The following is a 19,727-nucleotide window of genomic DNA, read 5'->3' as shown; positions in this document are numbered from 1 at the left end:
AGGAGGATGATTACTAGCTAGCTTATATTTGACTTGGGTTACCTCAGAGATGAGAAGAAGGATATAAACGAGGGATTTTGATAGGCTATAATATAATAGGCTATAAAAATAATTTCGATACTTAGCCACAGGTGCTAACGGTTAACAAACGCTACGAGCTAACTTTGTTTTAACGGAAATTGCAGCTGTTGTCTACGCATGCGTCAGGGTCTCTTCGTCAACGGCTCCCCGTCCGCTTTAAAACATGTTTATATTTATTTTTAGCTCTGGCGTGTGTCTGTGTATCGGGGCCTAGGCTTGTGATACACCCAGATGGTTTTTGCTAAGGTGCATGTTTACGGATTCCTGGAGATTGTGAGTAAGGACCGAGTCTGTCCTTCATTAAGGGCCAGTCGGAGTAGAGAGGCATTTATCACGACAGAGTTAGCTTTTATAACCCGGTGTTCCCACACACACACACACACATACAGACAGACAGCATTTCTCTCTACTGTGCCTCCTCTTTCAGCTCTTTGTAACCAATATAAAAGAGGTTAAGTGCTCATATTAAACCGCCAAAATGTCAAAGAGTAAGCTAGCACCTGTGTGGGTCCTTTACCTTGTTACTATGACAACCCCAGCCAGTGTAGTGTTGTAGCGCAGCTAGCTAGCCATTGTATTTTTTTGTTTCCTGCGTCTCATAAAACATTCATATTTACTCTGAGAAAGTAAGTAAATGTGCACAGTGAAAAAACAAACAAAAACAATCTGAGTCAACTGGCAATTTTCATACACTGTAGGGTTATCTTCTGTGGGCCTTGTCAGCCTTTGTGGTAGCCCTGTCTTGGTGTGCTCCCAATTTTCTAAAACTACAGTAAGAAAGCAGCACACAGCATGCGTTGCAGTAGAAAATCTCTTTTATGATAAATCAGCCATAGACGAATTGTGTCCAAATTTAAATTAACAAAGGGTGCAGGACTTGTCATTGTTAGCCTGTCTACACTGTCAAACATCAAAGTCCTTTTGTTTGAAGTACACCAGGGGGTTAATTGAGTAGCTTGATATGTCACGATCTTTCCAGCTGTGAAATGAATGGAAAACCTCATCCTCTTCAATGTTTTATGCTCTGTCAGGGCAGTGTGGAAAATAATATTTTTATACAGTAAAATCCCAAGCAAAACAATACCATCTACCATCCATTAAAAGAAGCCTTGGTCTTTTCTTCTGACAGATATGTACCCAGCTCTTCTTGTATGTTGTGGCTGTGGATCCTGACTTGCTGCTAACACTCACTGGGCTCCAGTGTGCTCCATGACGCCTCGTACGAGGTCAGACAGAGGACAGCAACCCCACTTCCCATTTCCCTTCAAAACCTCAACCCCCTTTACTACAACGGACCAGTTTTGTGCTTCCCAGAATGCACCTCTCCAGCCGGCTGACCCCTGGGTCGGCAGCTGTCAATCACGTCCTCAGCTGGCTCTGCAGCTTCTGGACATATTGGAGGATGTGAGGGAGGCCTCTGAGAGGAGCCCTGGCTCTGCATATGGGATCATCTCTGTGCATTCATGGCGGGTAATTAAATTAGCTATCCTTCTCCTATTCTAATGCAAACCTCAGGTTGAATCGCCACCCTGTACGTGAGAGGAAAGGCCCCGGGCGGTGATAGCCAGACAAAGACAAGCCAGCTTGTATGAAGTACAGACTTGTACTTCATTCTCGCTGGCTGTCCGTATTCATCTGGCAGGTCGATCTTAGTAAGTTCTCCATCTACATGCTGTTGGGCGATTGTCGCTGAAAAAGGTCAGACCTTTGTTTACTCTCTGCACAGATGACAGACATGATCCACTATTATAACGTCACTAAATTATTCTATAAACTTTGAAAAGTTAGATTTTGTGTTGTGCCCGATTACTTTGTTAATTTTATTTAGGCTGTGACTGTGTCAGTACCATTAAGTTGTATGTGAAAGAGAGAGGATGTAAGGTGTAACAGGGTGTGACAAAGCCCTGCAGACTGACAGTCGAGAGGATGTAGTGGAGGGAGGGTGGAAGTGGCTCTCTAGCCCCGAGGGCCGCAGGGTGCGCGGTTAGAGTGCAGGGTCACCTTTATCCACGCTGTCTGTGCCCAGAGCCGGGAGGCAGCGGGGGGAGACCTGGGACTCCCAACAGGCTGAAATGATTTCCTGTGCAGGGTCATGCCCAGGACAGGCTTGGGGGACAAGGGTTTAGGACCACGGGGAGTAGAGAGTGAAGCTTGTCATGGTATGGACAGCGGGTTGTTGCTATTTTCTGCCATTTCCCTGCTTTTAACCACCGCTCCTTTCCCCGCGAGTCGGTGAAGATAAAATACACACTTCTCTGCCTGAGGTAGGATTTAGTTTTAATTTCATATAATGTGCTTATTTTACAAAAGACACTGCACTGTTTTGTTTGATGTGGCAGAGATGTCAATGTCTATTTTACTCTTAAAGTTGGAGTTTTCGGTGCATGCCCCCCCCCCCCCCCTACAGCACACAGACATACACATTTGATTCCTCAGCAAATAACATACCCATAATCCTCTACATCTTATACTTTCTAGATGCAGTATTCATATAAACACTTTTACCTGCGGCGGCTCTGAGATCATAGCGCAGACGTTCTTCCTCTTGCCCACATTTCTGGAATGCATTTACTCAGCTGGGTTCGTGTATTGAAGAGTGCTTTGCTGCCTCAGGCTACAGAGGACATGCTTGTCACGAGATTTGAGAAACATATCCGTGTCCCCCTGTGTGTACATCTTAAAATGTATATTCCCCTCTAATAGAATTATGAGGTTTTAATGGCGGTCAACCAGACAGTTTGATAAATGCTGGCAACTACACCTAGGCTGAAGTTTACGGGGATGACTACACTCAAGAGTGTGAGAGGGTAAAAGGTGGCACTGTGGTTGTGATTAACATGACAGCACGGTCTTTGCTCCACTGACCCAAACATGTTAATTTATGTCATGTTACTCATAAATGTCATTAGGCCTTATATATCTAAGGAACTCTTCCTTTTCATGCAAGCAGCCATGTCTTTGCAATTTGTGTCCAGATGAAGACTGGAATTTTCATTTTGTTCATGACTACACTTTTATGAGCCTCTTGGTAAAGTGAGGAATGTAGTTTATAAGCACATTGCAGTATGAATAAGATTATCATTAGGATATAAAAATGTTTTCCTTTCGGTTCATTAATGTCAATTTTTCGACAAGTACAGTTGCTAGTTTTTGCAGCCTTTCTCTATTTGTCATTGCAGTTCTGATGTAAGTTGGACTTTGTACAAATAATGATTCAAACAAAAAAATCTGTGCTCACTTGGAGCCATCATTCACAACTCCATACATTTGGATCTGTAATGCGCACTGTGAAACACTTTGATATTTCAGAGCTCAAAATGGAATCAAATGGGGCTTATGAGGCCTCTCAGCCCAAATGGACCTCATGTTTACACACTTGTCCATCAGCTGAGCAGCGGGCGGCCTCAGGTATCCAGAGAGATGGTGAGATGTCCCCAAAACCAATGGTACCATGTCTGAACCTGGTAAGTGCACTGTGTTTAGATGAGGTTTGTCTAGATCGGAGATAACATGTCAGTATCAAAAGCCTTTTATCGTACTGCTGAGTCGAACTCTGAGGATGTTCAGTCAGTTTCGTGCTGCATGGTAAAAAAAAATGAATAACACATTGTGTGCTCTGTGCCATGCACAAAGCATATTTTTCTGCTTTTATTTGAGATATTGTTATTCTTCTATTGGCTCTTATGAAAACAGTTGTCAAGTGAACTCAAGTGAAAAAAATCCCACAAAGATTTAAGCTTTATATTCCATTAATTAAAACTGTATTTCACTGCAAGGAAAGAAATGTTATGACCTTCATAACTATTGTTTTGCTGTTTCCATCATTTCTAATAGGCATTCAGTATTATTCAGTACAACCACATGGAAATCAGCACCATAGTTTAGAGCGACAAGGAAACGGCGAGCTAAATTATGTCCGGCAGACGCATCGGAAACATAGTCTTTTGTATTTAATCGGTTTGAGAATTATGTCGGCCTATAATTGTTTTTCTGGGATGTTGCGTCGGATGATAGAATAATTGTTTAAAATAATAAGCTGATGGACGTTTTGTGCTGCAGTTCAGAGTTAAGCATTAATATTATTTATACAGAAGCCCCCCAAAATACACAAATGATCAAGTTAGCTGTATATCTTTGTCTTAAATAAATGTAAATTAAATACGGTCTAAATATTTTTTTATATACTTTATATATGTTTATATCTTTTTTTATTTAACGCCGACGCATTTTCAACGAAAATGTTTTTTGGGCTGAATCAGTCCAAAAACAAAGCCGGGGAACAAAAACTAGTGCAGTGAGTCGACAGTTAAACGAATGATCTGAATAAAGTTTTTTATATTTACTTTACATTAATCAGCATATTTAATGATTATGTTTGCGTTCAAATTTGGGTCTAATGTAATTGTAATGTAATTTTGTTTGACCTCGGCAGCCTCTTGAATTTATTTCCACATGCTCTGTAATTTCATTAGTCGTTTTCTTTTCTTTTTCTTTGACATCGGGCCTTTTAATGGTCAGAGATTTGTGTCACACAACAGTAAATGTTCTGTGACATGGAGGATATCAGTGGCATCTCTGGTTTAACGGCAGAAGGACACAGGCTATTTAGTGGCAGGGGAATAAAGCATCGGAATCTAATGGGGGAAAAACAAATATGTTAGATATTTGACACGTTGAACACGTTATTGTGCGTGCAGAAATGTTTAGATTAAAATAAGAAAGTCTGACACCCTATATGAAAATAAAAGATTCAGGCCCGCGCGTTATGCCCGGCGTCCTAGCAGAGTAAACCAGAGTAAAATGAAACACAATCTAATGAAAAAAGAAAAAGAAATGATACACGCTGTCACGATGGCCTTCGGTGAAAAAGTGTGTTTTTATTCTGCCAGTTTTCTGCGCGTAAACAGTTGTGTGTGTGTGTGTGTGTCCGTGTCCGTGTCTGTTTCTCCTGTCCTGCTTCATTTGGTGATTAGACCCATAACAATATATGAAATAGGAATTAAATGGTTAATTGAAGGGACAGAAAACCACACGTGATTGAATTTTTGGCGGATTATATCAGACTGCTGGATGCTGTAACAGACACCCCACCACACACACACACACACACACACACACGCACACAACACATAGCCTCTCTCTCTCTCTCTCTCTCTCTCTCTCTGTCTCTCTCTCTCTCATACACACACACACACACAGTCCAATCCCGGTTTCACGGGTCTTTGTTTCTGATCTGTTAAATCCCACCCACTTGACATGAGACACAGAAGAGAAAAAAAATCTCTCACTCCGGCGCCCACACTATCAGCGCCCAGTCGCTGTTGTCTCTGCTGCCTGCTGGACCCGTAAGATGGACACGGAGAGTTGTTTGCCTTTCTCTTCGCAGACCAGCAGAAGAACTCCGGAAAACTCTCCGAGACTGGAGCACGGCGGCTCCGGCTCCTTTCTCCCCTGCGATGAGCTGCAGAAACCCTCGCACCTTCCTCCTCCTCTTCCTCATCGTCTCAGCCTGCGCGGGGATCTGTACGCCGCCGCCATGGGGAGGTTTGGTGATGCTGCGGCGGACTTTACGCACGGGGCTGCCTCGGCGAACCCGCCCGGCTCACCGTCCAAACACAGCAAGTTCTTGGACAGTATAAACCAGGATCAAAAGGAGTCAGCGATTAGCGGCAAGCCGGCATTTTATGAGAACAACTCCGAAGGTAAGTTAGAGAAAAGTTAAAAGAAAAGGAATGAAAAATGAGCAAGTGACCAATAAGTAAAATTATGAGAGCAACAAGTAAAAAAACGATCACCTATTTGCTTGTTTTTATATTTGTGTGCGCTGTCTTAGTATGGTGACAAAGCACAGTTGATTGACATTTATAATTAAGAGGAATAAAAAATAAAAGTATTACATTTCTCCAGTGTTGAAAACAACGCTTACATGACCCTTTTAGATTTTCTCCTAATTTTAATATTTCATAAATAAAACAATGGCCCTCCTACACAGGTAAAGCAACTTAAAAAAATAAACATAGGAATAAAATATGAGAATAATATTTGAATGAATCACGATGCACTTTGTGACTCTCTAAATGTGACAGTTCATCTAATATCTACAGAGAGAAGTGTTACTTGATTTTCCTTTTTTCTTCAGGCTATGCAAATGAAAGCAATGCCTTGATAAAAATGGCAGCGAGTTTTCTTTCACTTGACAGTCCTTGATGTAAAGTGAAGGTTAAAGGTCAGACTGGCAGTAAGTTGGGTGTGTCATTGAGCTGCTTAGTCAGTCATGAGCTCTCTAGGCTAATTAATATTTCTCTGTATTAGCCCTTAGACTCTCAATTCAATTAATTATTTTTCGTTATATGAAAGTTTTGTTTTGACTGAAAATTCCACAATCTTAATTTATTTTGAACTTTGCAAGCGGGCGGGTGCTCAAACGCTGTCAGACATTTCAGCCTACAAATGTCCATTTGGGGAAGAAAAGTAACGGCTGTATATGTTGAACCGAAGCCTGAAGAAATGATGTTGTCTTTCACTTTATTTATTGGTGTTGATGATTCTGCAAAGCAACAGAGGATATGAGCGCCGATAAGGTCTTTGTGATATCTGTGTCCAGAATAATATACAACAGTTTGATTCATGTGACTGCCAAAGACAGCTGACTTTTTTTTTTTTTTTTACAATTAGTTATGACAATGATATCAGCTCTCCTGGCTGAAGTTGGACTTTTATTACTTTTCTTTTAAATTCTGTTTAAATAAGCGAAGGAGGGCATGATGAATGTTTCCTTATTCCTCTTTTGCGCTCACACACACACACATACGCTTGTGCACTTACAATTGTTGAAAATTTGTTTCATTTATTTTGTAAATTACTAGTTTTATCATTGTGAGTGAATAGTGCGTTTGCATGTATCCATGTGCAGAATGGATACCATGTGTGTGTGTGTGTGTGTGTGTGTGTCTGCGCATGCTACTCTATATTTGTGTTTTTTTGAGTTTGGCTTCATTACACCTTCAAAGACAGACACATCTTCCTGTTATGTCTACAGTGGGAGGAAAGTTCAGTGATGGTGGGACAGGCCAACACATTTAAAACCCTTTGATAATTTTCACACACTTTGTACTTTTAATTTAGTTTCCAGTATTGTTTTTAGCTGTGACCAGCGGCTCCATAGCTCTGATGGTTGGTCACTTGGTCCGCAAAAATTTCACCACCCTTTGGCGGCCACAGTTTTCGCCCCAGGAGTCTGAAATTTGCCATGGAGGTCAACTGTTCGTGAGGTTGTGTGTGTGTGTGAAAGCATTACTGCATGGATTCATGCATGTACAGGGTTGCAGCTATTGCAAAATTATGTTTGTTTTGTAATACATTTATGCAGTTTTTATACAGATTTAGAAAATTTTAATAATTGGGTGAGTTGATTTTTATAAATTTGGTTTCACAACAAATTGCATGAATTTTGTCACGCAAACTTGTAGTTTTTCAACAAAAATTGCCAAAAGATTTCTCACTAATTTTACAAATTAAAAGGCATCAGAATGTGAAAAAATGCTTCTTTTCCATTTACTTATTGAGGAGATTTAACACATTACATATTTGCTATATTGCTAAATTCTATTTTCTGTTTTCTGTATGATAATCCCACTGGGAGATTATTTTTTTGTCTATATATGTGCGGCATATTCGTCACAATATATCTCCAACAAAATGTATCCACAGGCAATATATTTCTGACGTTATTCATGTTTTGTATAGAAATATGCGACACACATCTTATTTCTACATAAAAATAAAATGAAATACCCGGTCACTATTTAAATCCTTTTGTTAACTCAGCAGCATAAAGTTCCGACCTTGCTATTAGAGGCCGAGATTACTTTATTTTAGTTATCTAAATTTTTCTGATTCATCTACTGGAATAACTATAGCAGATTTAAAACCAGTGAATATTCTATATCCATCAAGGACACAGGATAAAACACACGCTTTAAATACGGAAGTACCGTTTTGCACAAATTGAAAACCTTCATGTACAGAGCAAGAGCCAGGCGAAGAAGCAGCTTAAATTTCTACCACGACTCTTTCAGCATATTGGAACTGATATCCAACCTCACAGCATGATACTACCTACACATTTTGAATTTATCCCCTATTTGCCTTTTCCTGTATTTCGCATAGCTCTCCAGTTACACTGGAGTGGAGTGGCAGAGCGGATATGGGTGTTTGACAGGGTAAAAGCTATACAATGTCCTGCTGACCCCAGTTTGCAATCTTACCATATTTCAGCACGAACTGCGATGTGAGGTGGGATCTAATGGACACGAGGCTATTAATGCTGCAATGAAAAGTGCTTTCTGTTGGGCCCCATATTGAATTAGGAGAATAGCAAAGTAGTGTCTTAGTCGCCCCCAGTGTGTAAGTTCCTGCAGATAGATGGAGACTGAGTTTTGTTTTGGAGTTCAGGGTTAAACATAATGAACATGGACAACAACATCCAAACACTGCAGGAGGGAACAGCCCTTTCCATGGTCTGTTGACAGGAAAGGAAATAATGCTTTCAGATTTCCGCTTGTGGCTCAATGTAAAGGACAGAATGTATATTATTAATTCAAACCATCATGTGCTTTCTTGGACATCAATTTGTCATAGAATTCAGTGCTGTAGCTTAGTTTTCTTACTTAATGTGAATATTTTGACATGGATATCAAATTGAGTCCCATAAAATAAAGTGGTATGTCTGTTTGAAACGTGACCCTAAACATTCCTTTTCTATATTTTCAAATGAACCAAATCAAATTTTGTTTTTCATTTATTGCCTCGTGGGTTTAATTCAAGCCAAAGCACAGAGAGTTCACTGCCTAAACATGGGTTGTCTGAGATAATCAAATTAAAAACATTTTGTCTGCATTAGTGTTGCGTGTTGCTTTTCTCAGGCGTCTCACGGTTCAGCCTCTTATAGCACTTTGCAAATCAAATTAAGAAGCATGAAAAAAATAAGCAATAGATTAATAGTTTTCAGTGATACCTCACAAACAAAATGTTTAATGTGATATCCTGTTTAATTTAAATTTTGTGTGTAGAATCTTAATGAGTTGTTCTTAAAATCTGACCACTGTGCCAGAACCATATCAAGGTCAAAGTGTGCTGTTGCTGACCTTTTATGTACAAAAGTTGTGTGTTTCTCTATGCTAAAATTAACGATTTCCTCACCATTTCAAAAGATAAGTTGGCTATGATTCCTCTGAAAAGGCTGCAGATTTGTCCGTGGTGTTTCTTGTCATCGATCGTCATACACAAAAATATATATATATTTATATTATGTGACCTTTGACCATGAAAGCTTCACTAAGATTAGATCAAAATTTTATTAAGATGTTCTTAAGGGTGGCTGGCAGCAACAACAGTGGAATCCAGACAGAAAAGATAAACACATAACACAAAATATTTGAAACAGACACAGTTCTTAAAATCGTACTTTATGATTGCAAAATCCTTAAATAAAATCAACACTATGAAAAAGACAATCTAACAGCTGTGTAACCCATCAAAAAATAAACTGAATGCTGATGAATTGACAATAAAAAAGGCTAGAATTTTCATTTGAATTTATTTAATATATCTACAACTGTCAACCTTTTTCTGTGTGCCCTCCATGCCTCAGTCAGAGAGAAAGGAGCTCCAAAAACCATGGGCTATCCTGGTATCGGCACGGACTGTTGTGGCAAGCTGAAAGAGCCAGGTTTGCATGGGGACTCTATTGCTGACTCCATTGACCTGTCAGGCAAGAACAAGAAGCGGCGCAATCGCACCACCTTCAGCACCTTTCAGCTGGAGGAGCTGGAGAAAGTGTTTCAGAAGACACACTACCCTGATGTGTACGCTCGGGAGCAGTTAGCCCTGAGGACCGAGCTCACTGAGGCTCGGGTTCAGGTGTGTTTTCGTTCAACTATCTCATATTTTACACTTTTTCAATTTCATATATACGCAAAAAAAAAAAAGTTTCTGACCTGAATGAGACCTGTTGTCTTCTGAGACTTTCCTCTTGTACTATATTTTTCTAAGGTTTGGTTCCAGAATCGTAGGGCCAAGTGGAGGAAACGGGAACGCTATGGGAAGATCCAGGAGGTCCGCAACCACTTTGCTACATATGATATTTCTCTTCTCCCTCGCCATGACACATACCAGGTGAGCCATCTTAATCTGACCTTTGGTGATATTGTATCTTGATTCAGTGTTCAAAGTATGAAGTATTTCCATGTTCATTCCTTAAAATTCCAAATGTGTTCCATCCGAAATGTCTCCAGATGCAGGGCAACCTGTGGCCGGGGGCAGCTTCAGGAGGAGGTGGTGGTTCAGGTTCGGGCTGTGTCCTAGGAGCTGACTCCATCCCCTCATCCTGCATGAGTCCATACCCTCACCCCCACAGCAATCTACAGGGTTTCATGGGCATGCCACCATCCCCCGGCCATCCCCATCATCACCACCCGTCTCACCATCCGGGCATTAATGGCCTCTACTCGCTCCACAGCTTCCCAGGAGGCCTTGGGTCCCCTTCCATCGAGGGGCCTGAGACTGAATACAAGCCAACGGGTCTTGTGGCGCTGCGAATGAAAGCCAAAGAGCCAGGCAGCATCCTCTCCTGGCCTACATGACCACAACAGTGCCAACTCCCCATTATGCACTGACTGAGCCAAAGCATATTACATTGCTGACCTGACAGTGCCCGGTGTACACACCCACCTCAGCATATGACTCGGATATTTCCTCCTAACATTTATATAAGCCGACTTGGAGACTTTTCACAATTCAGAAGATCTTGAAATAGGAATACATGAACATTGAGGGCAACTTGAGCCCCTTGCACGAAAACCCAGCGTATTAATAGGAACTTTATCGTTTTCAGTTTTAGTTTGATATCAAAATGCTGAAACCAAAGAGAAAAAAATTATTTAAGCATGTAAAAATTGTAATTATCATATTAATCATTGTTTTTGTTTTTTTTGTCTGTTGTGCTTTATAGTGTGACCAGTAATAAAGGCCTCCATCTAAAGCATCTGTCTTATTCAGCAGGAAACTATTTTTGGGAGAAAATCGAAAAACTAGAAGAAAAAGAATCTTCGCCGGTATTATTTTAGGCTGGCAATGGCTCTTTTAAAAAAACGATAACCAAGAGAGTTAACCAAAAGTCTGTGTCACAAATTTAACTGGGAATGTGGTTGTGAGACAAAAATGCTTCACAGGCTGCGGTTGCCATAAACACAAAGATTTCTGCTGTGTGGGAAGTGAGCTTCTTTGTATTCGTGAAGTGTACAGAGTACACAGACTGTACATGTGCAGCCTACTTGGCCTCACTTCAAGAGGCCTTCAGGTGGCTCCTCATGTATCAGGAGCGAGTGGCAGGTTCATTAATGAAGAGCTAACTGAGCGACCACACTTCACTATTGATGATAAAGTAGAGAGCCTCCCACGGACGGCTGGCTTCGCATTGGGGCAGGCATTTCTCATTCACATCTGGCATCAGTGGTAAACCCGACCAACTGAGTAATGAGTTATAGTTTAATCGAAGAAACTGGGGTTACCATGGCCCAGAGCGTGTTTGTTTGGTAATATTATTCACTAAAGCCATTTCATCTGCTTTCTGCTTTTATTTATAAGTACGTATGTGTTCATGTATTATCTTCTTTAAGAAGAATATGTCATAAACATGTAGCTGTGGCATTCTTAGTCTCACATGTATTCTGAATGCATTCCTAATAATTGTTTTCAGGAAATCTCCTTGTTGTGCTTTACCCCAAACAATTTACTTTATTGTCAAGGAAACACTGAATAGCATGGTACCATCCCATCTGGTAAGGATTACTAAATACCAACATATTCATGTCAGATGTGCAAACATTTCAATCTGTGTGAGATTGAAAATGCAACTTGAATAGAGAAAAAAAAAAGGTTCCACTGGTGGACAAAGCCTTTCCAAGCTCCACTTACTCCCCAGGAGTGTACATGGCTTACGGCGGAATATATTGGCTCTCCTTTCACTTTGCTTGCTTCACCATGACAGCCATGCTGGAGCAGATTATCTGCCATTCCCTTAGTCTGTGCCGGGGTTTTGTGTGAGCCACTAACATGTGGTTCCAATAAAAGAATGCACAAACCCATCAGAAACACTTTCCACACCCACAGCTTCAAATTCCAGCCAGGCCCTGGGAGACGGCAGCCCTTACTGCAGTTACATAGCCCCCCTGATTAAATCCCAGATTAAGTGGAGAAGATAAGAAGACCTGTCAGTAAAGATAAGGGATTGAGACGATGGCCATCTTTAGGAAAGCTGAAGAAATAGCAGATGGTGGATCGGTGCTCAATTTTAATATTTATTTTTAAGGTAGGAAGCAGGTTAATCAAATGTATCTGTCCGTAAACAGGGAAACTTGGTGGCTTAGTGAATTTGATATGTTAACTCTTAAACATTGTCAGGACAGCTGTAATAGACTAACTCACAATATTATAAATGCAGTATATGGTTTATTCCACCTTACAATAGGCTGTTTTAAGTTACAGTTATGTGGCATAAGCTTTGATCTGTATCAGCTCAATATATCAGGCTACAAAGGCTGTTATGATTTGTCAGAAACAAAATGAAAACTCTTGAGTTAAGACTGCACAAAGTTGGGGTCAGTTATTAACTAAGCATCACTGTGTGTGTGTGTGTCAGGGTCACTGGGTGAAGACTGTCACTAGAGTCTGAAAATTACTATACCCTGAGCCTCATTAATGGACAGAAAATATGATTTAATGCTCATTAAAATCTGTACAGCTGCCTCTTGGCCACTGTTCTGAGCTTTGATCTCAACAAGATTTATTTGGCCTTCAAAAGCAGCTATTGTGACACAACAGATCCTTACATTTGAAGTAGTGGAACAACATTATGTCCCACTAAGCTAAACAATGTGGTATGGCCCACTCTGTAACACAGTTAAACAGCACAGTGAAGCACGTTCAACACAGTCTGTGTTGGCCTCATCCAGACATTTATCAGTAGAACTTAATTTAGCAGGTCATCGTCTGTAGGAAAATAAGAGATTCAGATTAATACATACCACCATGAGTCAACTATTTACATGCACAACATTTTTTTCCAGGCTGATAGAAACAGATAATTCAGTGTTATTTTATTTAAGCATGACTCTAGCAAATGTTTGACTTCAAATAGAGAGAAAATAACTCACTTGTTTTAATGTGTACCTCCAAAAAGTAATGAATGTGTTCAGAAGTAAGCTATTAAAAGGCACTAATGACATGGCCTACAATCCATCCAAAGGACCTACAGTTAACTGGGCTTATTAGTTACTGAATTTTTCATCTCCACAAAAGTCCTGCAATTATGACTTGGCTACTGTGTCCTTGCTGTGTCCACATGCCCACAGAGAAAAGACCATGTGTTTATCCAGGGTCTTTTTTAAGGATTAGTTAAGGGGGGTTTATGGGCTACTGTAATCTTTGAGCTGCTGTTCAAATACTGCCATCTTGTGGTTTTAGGTCGACGTGTTAAAAAAAAAAAGAAAAAAGAAAAAGTTTTTTACCCCTACCTAGAAGATTTACTTTTTCCCCTCCTTTGACTCCTTTGTGGAGGAATTTTATTGTCACAAAAGTAGAATAAAATAGAAAGCGTTTATTGTTATTGTACAACAGACATACTGTAAGCACAACGAAATTACAGGGGGCTTCAACGAGGTGCTGGTCCTAATGTAGGTAGTAGTACATATAGTATAGACAAAGATAAAACCACAATATAAATGTGTGCTGTCCATAATAAGTGAGTCATTTGACTCACACAATGATGGTAAATTGTAAATATCTAGATAAATAGCGCTTTGTTATGCTCACAACAATGACAAGAACTGTCCTAAAATGTAAAAAAAAAACATTTTCGTGTAAAGGTCCCAGCAGATGATGATTGACAGGCGCTGTAGCGTTTTCCACCCACTTTTTCAACCAATCAGAGCGAAGGGGCGGGAAGTCGCGCTAATCTTTACAAAATGGCGACTGTTGTTGTTTTGCCGCAGGGTCAGTGAATAAATCCGTTTTTCATTTCAGTAAAATTCTGCACTCAGCTGCAGAAACAGCGCTAAAAAAACAAGCCCAGGCGTCCCGAGGGTCGGCTCCGTGTGGACTGAAATGAAAGGTAAAGAGCGGTCGCCTATTAAAAAACGCTCCCGGGCCTTGGATGATATTCGAGACAGGGGAGGATGCCACCCGACCAGCAAGAAAATGGGGGCTCTCTCCGTGTCCAGTGGGAGTAATAATGGAAATAGCTCGACCAAAGGCGACGGAGGCTCGACGAGAAGGAGTCTGCTAGGTGAAAAAAGAGACAGAGATTTCGACGGACATAACAGAGCTGGGAATAATCACAGTTTGTCTGCTGCCGCTAGCTCCGTCGGTAAAAACCACAACCTGAGCCTGACGCTGGATTTAGCCTCAGCGAGGACCAACTCACGAGGGGATCAGCGGGTTCAGCCGCCCGGCGCCGAGAGTGAGTACAAAACCCTCAAAATAAGCGACCTCGGCACCCAGCTGAGCGACGAAGACATAGAGGACGGACTCTTTCACGAATTTAAGAAATTTGGAGACGTGAGTGTTAAGATAAGCCGCAGCAACGACGAGCGGATAGCGTTTGTGAATTTCAGAAAGCCGGAGGACGCCCGAGCCGCGAAGCACGCCCGGGGGAGGCTGGTGCTGCACAACCGGCCGCTGAAGATCGAGGCAGTTTACATCAACAGGAGGAGAAGCCGCTCCCCCGTGGAGAGAGACTTGTACGGCGCAGCTCAAAGCCATAGACACTTGCCTAGACCCCTGTCGCCCACCGGGCTCGGGTATAGAGACTACCGGCTCCAGCAGCTGGCCTTGGGTCGGCTTCCCCCTCCCCCGCCGCCCCCTCTACCCAGAGAACTGGAGCGGGACAGAGAGTTTGCCCTGTTTGAAGCCAGGGCACGTCCAGCTTTCATTGCAGAGCGAGCAGCTTTCCGTGAGGAGGATTTTATATCTCCAGAAGATGACCAAAGAGCCAACAGAACATTGTTTTTAGGCAATCTGGACATAACTGTTACAGAAGCTGACCTGAGGAGAGCTTTTGACAGGTTTGGGGTCATAACAGAGGTGGACATTAAGAGACCCACACGGGGACAAATCAGCACATATGGATTTCTGAAATTTGAGAACCTCGACATGGCTCACCGTGCCAAGCTTAGTATGTCTGGCAAAGTAGTGGGCCGCAACCCCATAAAGATAGGTTATGGGAAAGCAACTCCCACCACACGCCTATGGGTGGGTGGACTTGGACCTTGGGTTCCTTTAGCTGCTCTTGCAAGAGAGTTTGATCGTTTTGGCACTATAAGGACCATTGACTACAGAAAGGGGGACACTTGGGCCTACATTCAGTATGAAAGTTTGGACGCTGCACAAGCAGCATGCACGAACATGAGGGGCTTCCCGCTGGGAGGTCCAGAGAGGAGACTTAGAGTTGACTTTGCTGACACTGAGCATCGTTACCAGCAGCAGTTCCTGCAGCCTCTCCCAATACCACCGTTTGACATGGTGGCTGAGTCGTTTGTCCACCGTGCCACTCCTGAACCTCTGAGGGTCAGGGAACGGACTCCTCCGCCACTTCACTTTAGGGAGAGAGAGCTCTTTCCTGGAACCGAGTGGCCCAACCCGGCTATTCGCGATCGAGTACGTGCCTCACCTTTTGAGCCTCTGGAGCACTTGGAACGTGAACGGCGAGCACGGGAGCCCTGGTCTTTGGAACGAGAGCTGCAGGGACGAGAGCCCGCACGCAAGCGACGTGTAATGGAGGACGGACGCCATCTAGACCACTCCCCCGACAGCACTGAGAGGACAGTAAGGCGTAGGCGTGCTTCTCCAGATGGTAGTCCTGGGGGTAGCAGCAGGGATGGAGGGCGATTCAGTGACTCAGAGCGCCCTCTGCGGGGCGAGAGACCCTCCCCGGCACGAGAACATCACAGCAGCCTGGAAAGAGGTGGGGCTGAAAGGAGACTCAAAAGCCAGAGTCTCTCTGACAAGGGACCTTCAAGCAGCAGCGTTTCAGCTGTTGGAGAACGTAAGCGCAAAACAGGCGATGGTGGTAAGGGGCCAGCCAAAAGAGAACGTTCTGAGAGCAGTACCAAGGGAGGCCAGCCACCCAAACCAGATGGCACCAAACTCGGTTTGGCCTGGCAGGGCATGCTGTTGCTCAAGAACAGCAACTTCCCAGCTAACATGCACCTCCTCGAGGGCGATCACAAAGTAGCCAGCGACCTGCTAGTTGATGGCACAACAGGGAGGCAGGTGAGCGAGCTAAAGATCACCCAGCGTCTCCGTCTGGACCAGCCCAAGCTTGATGAGGTGTCCCGGCGCATCAAGGTGGCGGGTCCTGGTGGCTACGCCATCCTGCTGGCAGTTCCTGGGACCACAGAGGATACATCATCATCCGACCCTGCAGCATCAACTCAGCGCCCGCTTCGCAACCTGGTGTCCTACCTCAACCAAAAACAAGCAGCTGGAGTCATCAGCCTGCCTGTGGGCGGGGGCAGAGATAAAGACAACACAGGGGTTCTTCATGCTTTCCCTCCCTGTGATTTCTCCCAGCAGTTCCTGGATTCCTCTGCTAAAGCTCTGGCTAAAAGTGAAGAGGACTATCTGGTCATGATTGTGGTTCGTGGAGCATCTTGAAAAAAAATCAGAACACACTAAGTTCAAGTGGTGTAAAAAAAAAAAAAAAAAATCTGCTGTATGTCAGTAACTATTGCATGCTGTGTGTTCTGCATTATGGGGTACACTAGTATGGTTCTTGAGTGTTTGTATGTTGCCATGTAATCCACTAAAAGTACAAACAGTGCCCTCCTACAAAACTAAAAGGATGTGTGTTTTTGAAATTATTAAGGGTGTTTGAATTGCTCTCAAGGTCATAAACCTGCAGTAATTCAGTCAGAATACTGTAAAACAGTAAAACACGAGGAGAATTTGTTGAATAAATTTTAATTTAAGAAGTGATAAGTTATATAGAAAACAAAGTTTTGGTTCATTTACAGGTTTAAAATCTTAGCTACCAAACTCCACTACAAGAAAAGAGCGAGCGAATTTAGAAATGCAATAAGTGGACACAATAACACCACTATTACAATGAAACCCAAAACAATGGCCTCACAAGCTACTGTAGTGTTGAAGCCACATCTCTCTGACACAGTGTTAACAAAAGCTGGAAAACGTACAAGCGTAACAAAGGTCAGTTTTGTTTCTGTACTATTATACTGTATTGCCTCAGACTGTATAGGTGTTGTTATTGTGTCTACCCCTGATACAGGTATTTACACGAGGGGAATCAGAAAACATCCTTTTTCAAAAAAAAAATAATTACAGTGCAATAATATTTTTACTATTATCATTTTTTGGTGGATGGAGACAAAGAGCGCATGACATTTTTGATGGTATTTAGTAAAGGGAATTATTTGGTACTGTTACAAAGCTACTCTCTCTGGAGAAAGATTCCTGGTAGCATTTTGAAGGTCAAATATGTTGCACAACTCTTCTTCAGCATGCCACACTCCATTCACACCAGATGTGGTGTTTTTTTTTTGTTTTGTTTTTTTGGCTTGCCTCCCTCAGGTAGCCACCCTGATGACAACAAGATAGTTTAAAAAGTTTGGTGAGCGCAGTGTGGTGTGCTGTAGCAGATTTATGCGATCTGTTCAAATTTTTATGGACATCTCTATTTACACGTCACACATTTCAGTTACCTATGTTGTGAATTATGTTTTGAAAAATGACAAATTATGTTCAGGTTCATGGTTTGGATTTGAGTGTATCTTTTATTAATGTGTTCCTCAGTGTTGGAACACAAAATTGCAAGATAGACAATGAGCCCAGTGTGTGTGTGTGTGTGTCCACTGGTAAAACTAAGTTGTTATGTCAACTCTATGTGGAATGCTGAATACTAACAGATGTGAGATTTTTTTTTTTTTTTGCCCAGGGAACAGCCCATAACACAATACACATAGCATAGTCAAGCAAATACTAACATTTTTTTTTACTTTATATTTTATTTTGTGCATCCCTACCTTTTAGAAATGGTTGTGTAATGTGAAAAAACTACAGTAGTAATGGGTAAAAACTTAGAGAGTTTTGTGTTGTTTCATTTATTACGCTGAAGCCAGTAGGTATTCACAGAAAAATAATCTTCAGTATCAGTAAAATGTTGGTACAAAGTAACAAAAACCTGCTATTTGTTCAATAAGTTGGGTCTGTGTAATTTAAAAAGTCTTAGAAACACTTCAGCAGTTAATGTTTGAATTTAAATTTTAGTGGTCTAAATTGGACAATATTTTACTCATGCCTGCCAACAACATGTTCCCAAGGCCTACTTACCTTATTTTGTTTTGACATTGTGTGTTTGTCATGCAATAGTAACACACCCTGCATTATAATTTGCTGACTTTGGTTTGTATTGAAAACATTTAATATGTCAGAAAATTGTTATGTGTGTGTGTGTGAACATCACACCCGCTTCAACGTTGGACTCCTGAGGAGACGAGCGCAGAGCTGAAAACCTCTGCAGAGAAGGCAACCTCTAGTGTTTGTGAGTCCTCACTAATGAGGCAGCTTTTAAGTTGTGTGTCCCATCTGCACCTGTGATGACTTCTGTTTTAAGTGGAAAATTGAGCAATGTACACTTTGATGTCATGGGAAAAGGAAAATCCGTAGAGCCCATGCGAAGCTGTTCACATACCTGCAAGTGCTTTTGGGCACCTAATGTGACCGATTATCAATAAATTGTTCATTTGAAGGGAAACATGTTTCTTCGATGGAAGTGAATTGAAGAAACAAGCAGCCGTGCCTTATTGTGTTTCGAAGGAGTTGTCACTTGAAATTTTGTTTCTGCACACGAGACAATTTGCAGTTTGTTTAGCAACAGTGAAGAGAGACCCCTGTTTCGTGTGAGGATCGCTGTTTGCTCACAGGCCTGTTCTCGACTCCTAAGTTACACATCTTAAATTACTCCCCATCATCCCCTGTTATACCCTCGACTGTTCCTGTCGGCATGAGAACACACCTGATCAGGATGGAGGAGCCTCGGCTGCCCCTTGTTTACAGCCAGAATCCAGTTTGCAGTGTGAAACATTGGCAGAGGCACACAGCGGTGCAGTTCGGGAGTCAAGGGCTGGAGCAAACGGCAGCACGTGCCAGTATCTTCCCTGCTCATTACTCTAAAGGTTTCATGCGCATTGTTCCTGGTTCTGAATAGGAGCTGAGGAAATCCCATCACCGCCTGTCACACACTCCGCTCGGGAGATTGTGGGTGACACCGCTCTGAAATTTCCATAGCATCTACAGTTCAGGCTGTCTCACTGCAGAGGCCAAGCTGAACCACTGGGCTGATTTGTCTTTATTATACTTTGCCCAGTTATGATTTGATTTGACTTAAAGTTTGGCTCAGGAAAGAGGATTGGCCCAAACCTCAGCTAGGAATATTGTTTGCTCTCGTCTCGGTGTTCTCCTCTGATTGAACCCGCCCCGAGGAGACGAGCGAAGATGTGTTTACTGTGCTGAAGCTGCTGTGCTCCATCGTCATCTGAGGTCTGCTGCAGCATGGAAATGAAATACGAACA

At 42.2% G+C, this 19,727-nt stretch overlaps 3 protein-coding genes across 5 annotated transcripts in view; 2 read left to right on the top strand and 1 right to left on the bottom strand.

Moving 5' to 3' along the window:
- The window catches only part of slc6a17 (solute carrier family 6 member 17), a 34,863-nt gene extending 34,707 nt beyond the window's left edge, over positions 1–156 (bottom strand). The window contains exon 1 of the mRNA XM_027288737.1: positions 43–156. The gene's annotated coding sequence lies outside the window, so the exon portion shown is untranslated. The remainder of the gene's footprint in view (positions 1–42) is intronic.
- A 38-nt stretch (positions 157–194) lies between these two features.
- Positions 195–11,110, top strand: alx3 (ALX homeobox 3). 3 transcript variants are annotated; one of them, XM_010740656.3, is made up of 7 exons: positions 196–354; positions 1,211–1,551; positions 3,391–3,545; positions 5,468–5,783; positions 9,734–10,002; positions 10,135–10,257; positions 10,377–11,110. In XM_010740656.3, the coding sequence occupies exons 2-7, from the start codon at positions 1,545–1,547 to the stop codon at positions 10,722–10,724; spliced, it is 1,218 nt and encodes a 405-aa protein (XP_010738958.1). In that variant the 5' UTR covers positions 196–354; positions 1,211–1,544; the 3' UTR covers positions 10,725–11,110. The 3 variants fall into 3 exon arrangements, with proteins under 3 accessions (XP_027144539.1, XP_010738958.1, XP_027144540.1); XM_027288738.1 differs by lacking the exon at positions 1,211–1,551 and having other exon boundaries at positions 195–354; XM_027288739.1 differs by lacking the exons at positions 196–354; positions 1,211–1,551 and adding an exon at positions 2,329–2,345.
- A 2,677-nt stretch (positions 11,111–13,787) lies between these two features.
- Positions 13,788–18,910, top strand: rbm15 (RNA binding motif protein 15). The gene has a single exon (XM_027288363.1). It carries the CDS (start codon positions 14,245–14,247, stop codon positions 16,792–16,794), a length of 2,550 nt encoding a protein of 849 aa, XP_027144164.1. The 5' UTR covers positions 13,788–14,244; the 3' UTR covers positions 16,795–18,910.
- Positions 18,911–19,727: the final 817 nt, after the last annotated feature.

This window comes from Larimichthys crocea, chromosome XV (assembly GCF_000972845.2).
Source record: "Larimichthys crocea isolate SSNF chromosome XV, L_crocea_2.0, whole genome shotgun sequence".
In the NCBI taxonomy this organism is placed as follows: domain Eukaryota; kingdom Metazoa; phylum Chordata; class Actinopteri; family Sciaenidae; genus Larimichthys; species Larimichthys crocea.
The sequence above is the reverse complement of the archived record's forward strand: the minus strand, read 5'-3'. Positions and strand labels throughout refer to the sequence as shown.